Below are 5565 nucleotides of genomic sequence, written 5' to 3'. Positions count from 1 at the left end.
CAACCTGGCTAGCAAAGGCTTCCATCCCCCCCCCACGACCCCTCCACCCAGCAGTGAGGTACAACCTGGCTAGCAAAGGCTTCCATCCCCCCCCCCACGACCCCTCCACCCAGCAGTGAGGTACAACCTGGGAGCGGGAGCAGAGTTGGCAGCAGGCCAGTCGGAGAGCAGGGCATCAGTGGTAAGTGGCACGGGAATGAGGGAAAGCGGCAGCAGATCCTGACTCCAGTCCAGAGGCGGCAAGGAGTCCACAAGACAGGGCAGGGCAAACTCAGTCTCTCGGGAGTAGGGGTTGAAGGACGGCTCAGGGGAATCAGTCCAGAGATGCACACAGCCCTCGGAATCCCCAAAGGCCAGGGCCTGCTTGCTGGCTGACACATCAAACGTCATTAGCAAAGGTCCCACGGGATTCACATGGAAGATGTCGGCTGGGTTGGCCAGGCCTGTGGGTTCACAAAACTGGCATTGACCTAGGAGGGAAAAAGGGACAGACCAGTGAGCCCTGGAAAGTGAAAGGGGAAAAAAAAAAACCCTTTACCCTCTTCTAATGTCAGGAGACACATTAATCAAATGAGCAACGCAGGCCCTTCAACTCCCTGAAAAGGCACGTCTCCAGTCATTCCACTTGGCCCCTTAAGACAGGGTCTCTCTGTGTAGATCAGGCTGTCCTGAACTCTGCAAATCAGGCTGGCCTTGAACTCAGAGATCCATATGCCTCTGCCTCTTGTGTGCTGCTACTTAAGGTACGTGCCACCACACCCAGCTAAGACTTGCATGTGTGCTCTGTGTTGGAATATACACACCAGTGCAGGTCCCTACAGAGTCCAGAAGAGGGCATGAGATCCACTGACACCTCCCACCTTAGGTGACAGCAACTGAACTCGGATTCTCTACAAAATGCTCTGAATACTGAGCCATTTTCTCAGTCCCCATGCTTTTTGTTTTGATTGATGTTTTGCTATACAGGAGACTGATTTGGTGTACAGCGCCTGGCACCTTACGAGCAATCACTCTGTCATCTGGCTGCAGTCCTGGCTTGTACTGTTTTTCTTTCTTAAGACCTGGCATCACTATGGTGCCCAGCCAGGACTTGAATTCACCATTTTTCTGTTTTAACCTCTCAAGTAGCTGGGATCACAGGCCTGGGATCTTTACTGTCTTCTGTGGTCCTTAGGCCCATTCTAAGCAAACCTAGGTGAAACCACGGTAGTCTGGTGGACGGTTATTTCCTTCTCCAACAGAAAGGTAGATGGGGTTACTCTTGCTGAGCTGGGTCTCTGCTCATGGGCCTGTCCTACCCAGTGCTGCACCCGTCCTACCCAGTACTACGCCCATCATACCAGACTGGGAGATGATAGCAAGGCGGGAAGTATATGTGGGGATGAATCGTAAGAAGGCCGGATCCACGTGCACTTGAAGAGGTGTGATGGCACGCATCATGCGCAGGTCGTATACTTTGAGGAAACGGTCACAGGCCAGGCCGGTAAGGCGACTGGAGAAGCCGCAGGCAGCCAGCAGGTTGCCATGAACATCAAAATCTGACAGACTCCCTGAGAAGGCATCAAATTCATGCTCCACTTTAAAACTACGGAGGTCTCGCAGGGAAACCTGAAGAAGAAAAGACCTGTTATCTGCCACCTCTGTGCCAGGGAAGAGACCCTGCCACCTACTTAACCCTGAAAGAGCCTTGACAGAGAAGACCAAGGTTCTAGGATACTGTCAGAGCAAAGAAAGGCAGAGAGAGAAGTCAAGAGTTAAAAGGGACAACCCAAAGAATTCCTTTATCCTTTTGCCTCCAAGGCACCCAGCTGTAGAAAACACCAGGATCCAAGATAATCTCAACACAGAAAGCAGGACATGGCTTAACTCCTCACAGACCTCATCTTTCATCCACAGGGAAAACAGACCCTAGTATCGACTGAAACAGGCCTATGGTGGGGAGAGACTTGGGAACTGGTTACCTTGCCAGATGTGTGGCCACAGAAGAAGAAACGATTTGTCTGTCTCATGATGGTGACTCCGGGTGTCTCGACTGCATACTGGAGAGAGAAGCCAATGAGATGATTTCCCATGACCAAGAGACAGGGATGTCACATCCACATCTCGACACACAACAGCCCAAGCACAGCCCCACCATGACTTCAAGTCCCACTCGGGTCTTTCCTGGACACGACCTAAGCGCATACCTTCTGAGTCTCCTGGACAGTGTTCAGGTCAATCTCCAGTATGTGGTTCTGCAGTCCGCCGACAAGCAGAGTGCTATTGTCTGTCAGGAGGACACTGTGCATATCTTCGTTCTCATCCAGCCTGCGTGAGAAGAGCCGATAGGCCAGGGGCTCACCAGCTGCCAATCCGATGGCCTTCCTGTCATTTTCCCCCTTTCCCAGCTGAACTGAAAGGCCACTTACAAATAGTCAAATATAATGAGCCCCCCACGGGCCATGTACTTGAGGTTGTTCTTGGTGAGGAAGAGGATACCGTTCTCCAGGCTCTGGATTTGCCGAATGTCGTCACCGCCATTGACCTGAAAGGATGAGTAGCGCTCCAGAGCTGGGCCGAAGAAGGAGGTGGCGTGGCCCTGGGGAGGATGCAAACACACCTGGGTGAGACAGGGGCATGGCAGACACTTGCCAAGGATGGAGCACGCCTCAAACTCCCTTTCTGTCTAGACAACAGAGGCATATGGCTAGGGACCAGTCAATCTTAGTGATAAAGCAATGATTACTCTACATTACTTTCATGCAAATCAGTATTATTTTTAATTAATTAATTTTTAATTATTAATTAACTGAAGCATTACCTATCATTATGGTCATAGTGAGAACAAAATAGTTTATATAAGTAATTACTTTTTTTTTAAATTTTTTTTTTATCTGTGTGTGTGTGTGTGTACCAGAGAGGCTGGAAGAGGGTACTAGGTTCCCTGGAGCTGGCGTTACAGACAACTGTGAACTGCCACATGGGTGCGGAGACTCTAACCCGGATCCTCTGGAAGACAACAGGTAATCTAATCCAACCCGAGCCATTCCTCCAGCCTCAAGGTATTTTGTTCACCCAGCACAGAATACTTATCTAGACCTTCATTTTATTCTCACTATGACCATAACCACAGGCAGTACCTCAGTTAGAGACTTGTTTCTTCAGAAGGCCAGCGACAAAAGCTGATCCTCCACTGGCCGCTTGTTCCATGGCCAAGTTTTAGGGTGGGTGTTTTTTGTTTTTCTTTTTGTTGTTGTTGGTTCTTGGTCTTTTTTATTTAAAAAAAAAAAAAAAGTCTCATACAGTCCAGGGTGGTCTGGCAAATGCTGTGTACACCAGGACTACCTCAAAGCTACACAATCCTCCTGCCTAAGCCCCCTAAGTGCTGATATCAGACCTTGCTTCACGGTTAAATCTTTTTTTGTTTTTGCTTTTTGAGGCAACATTTATGTATCCTTGGCTGTTCTGGAATTTGCTATAAAGACCAGGTTGGCTTCAAACTCAGAGACCCTCCTGCATCTGCCTCTGGAGTCTTCGTTTGCTTAAATCTTAATCTCTACAGCAGATGAGCAATCCATACTGAGTCAATGGTTATAGCCAGAACACAAAGACTGAGACACCGCCCCTGCTCTGGCACATCACTCACTCTGGACTTCTCACTCCTCATGTGTGTGCCTTCTTTGCTCCGTTGTTTGAGAGAGGGTCATACTATGCAGCCATGGCTATCCTGCCTCTGCCCTCCATTGTAGGATGAAATCTGTCACTACTCACAGCTCCCCCTCTTTGGATCCCTTGAAACATGTACCTCTTCCCTTATAACCTCATTTGCTCTCAAAAGGTTTTGCTTTAATTACATTTGTACTTGAGTTTTCCCTTTGTTTTATTCAGTACTAAGACTCAAACCTAAGGACTCACATATGCTAGGCCAGACTTGGCTAAGATCGGTCCCCAGCCTTTTAAATTTTGAGATAGGTTCTTGCTGCATAGTACTGGCTGGCCTGGGCCTTTATGCAATCTGCCTTGGTTTCTCACCCATTGACATTACAGGCATGTACACACCTTGAATCCCATTTCTTTTTTAAAAATTATTTATTTTTGAGACAGCCCTGGCTGTCCTGGAACCCACTTTGCAGACCTGGCTGGCCTCAAACTCACAGAAATCCACCCAGTGCTGGGATTAAAGGGGTGGACTACCATTCCCAGCCTTGGTCATGGATTGTTGTATTCTGTTTTTTAACTACTCATTCCAAACCTAAGCCTTATAATCAAGTTCTGATATCGAACAGCTGGCTTACTAGTTTCTGAAAGAGGGGATACAGCTCAGCTGTAAAACACCTGCCTTGCATGTGTAAAGTCCTGGTCTTAATACTCAAGCACTGGAAAAGCCAAAATTTTCCCATGCCCTCAGATATGGACTAAAGGATCCCAGGGCCTGGGGGTAAGAGGATACTAAGGTTGGATCCCGGGACCTGTGGGGAGGTATTAAGGCTGGATCCCAGGGCCTCTTGTATTCCAGGCAAGTTCTTATCACTGAGTCACACCACCACAATTTTGTGTGCACTTCATTCTGCGGACAAGAGGTTGAATGAATAAGTGCCCACCTTCCAGCTTCCACCACCAAATACTTTTTTTTTTTTTTTAAAGTGCAAAGCTAGGCACAACAGTGCATGCCTCAGAGTCCAGCATTGAGGATGTAAAGGCAGGGAGACCTCTGTTTTGGTGGTGGCAGTTGGTTTTTGAAGCATGGTCTTACTATGGTAATCCATGCTGGCCTGGAACTCACCATCCTTCTGCCTCAGCCTCCAAGTCAGGTTATAGGGTGTGAACCACCATGCCTGTTCTACGGTCTATGCTGCATTCAGTTCTGTTCCCTGTGCCGAGCACAGCAGTAGACATGCCTGACTTACTGAACTGAATACATCGGTGAAAAAGTTCATTTCTCCTAATGGAAAAACAATTCATACCTCCATGAAATAGTAAATAAGTAAACCAAGGTCTTACAGAAACTATTTGGCCTCATAGCATATATTATTACACACTTGAAAATTAACACTGATAACTGCTAAGACTAACAATCAGAAAGAGAAGACAAAATAACTCCAATAGGTATCCAAAACCATTCATTAAACATTCTGCAATTATAAATCAGGTGTGGCGCATTCCTGAAACACTAGCACTTTGAGGTTGAGATAAGGCTGCCCCTAGTTCAAAGCCACCCTAGGCTGCATAGTAAATCCCAGATCAGAAGGTGCTACCTACTGAGACTGTTTCAAACCCCAACCCCATTCCCAATTCTAAACTGGGTAAAATATTAAAGAGTATGGATGGCTATAAACTAAGAGATGGATATAGTTAATCAAAACATGGGCTGAGCTTGGTTGGTGATACCCCTATAAACTCAGCACTCTGGAGATGATATTAGGGTTGTAAATCTGAGGCCAGCCTGGGTTACACAGCAAAACCCTATCTTAAAACAAAAACAGGCATTCGGGAGGCAGAGGCAGGCAGATTTCTGAGTTCAAGGCCAGCCTGGTCTACAAAGTGAGTTCCAGGACAGCCAGGGCTACACAGAGAAACCCTGTCTTG

At 47.5% G+C, this 5565-nt stretch overlaps 1 protein-coding gene across 9 annotated transcripts in view; it reads right to left on the bottom strand.

Annotated features, from left to right (window-relative positions):
- Window positions 1-5565, bottom strand: part of Pan2 (poly(A) specific ribonuclease subunit PAN2) — a 19129-nt gene that overhangs the window by 11646 nt on the left and 1918 nt on the right. For all 9 annotated transcript variants that reach the window (XM_021173664.2, XM_021173667.2, XM_021173663.2 and 6 more), the window contains 5 exons: window positions 2409-2578; window positions 2187-2307; window positions 1962-2039; window positions 1341-1608; window positions 128-470 (listed from right to left, as the gene is read on the bottom strand). In XM_021173664.2, the coding sequence (XP_021029323.1) occupies window positions 128-470; window positions 1341-1608; window positions 1962-2039; window positions 2187-2307; window positions 2409-2578 (980 nt within the window). The remainder of the gene's footprint in view (window positions 1-127; window positions 471-1340; window positions 1609-1961; window positions 2040-2186; window positions 2308-2408; window positions 2579-5565) is intronic.

The sequence above is a fragment of the Mus caroli genome, chromosome 10, assembly GCF_900094665.2.
Source record: "Mus caroli chromosome 10, CAROLI_EIJ_v1.1, whole genome shotgun sequence".
NCBI classification, from domain to species: Eukaryota; Metazoa; Chordata; class Mammalia; order Rodentia; family Muridae; genus Mus; species Mus caroli.
The sequence above is the reverse complement of the archived record's forward strand: the minus strand, read 5'-3'. Positions and strand labels throughout refer to the sequence as shown.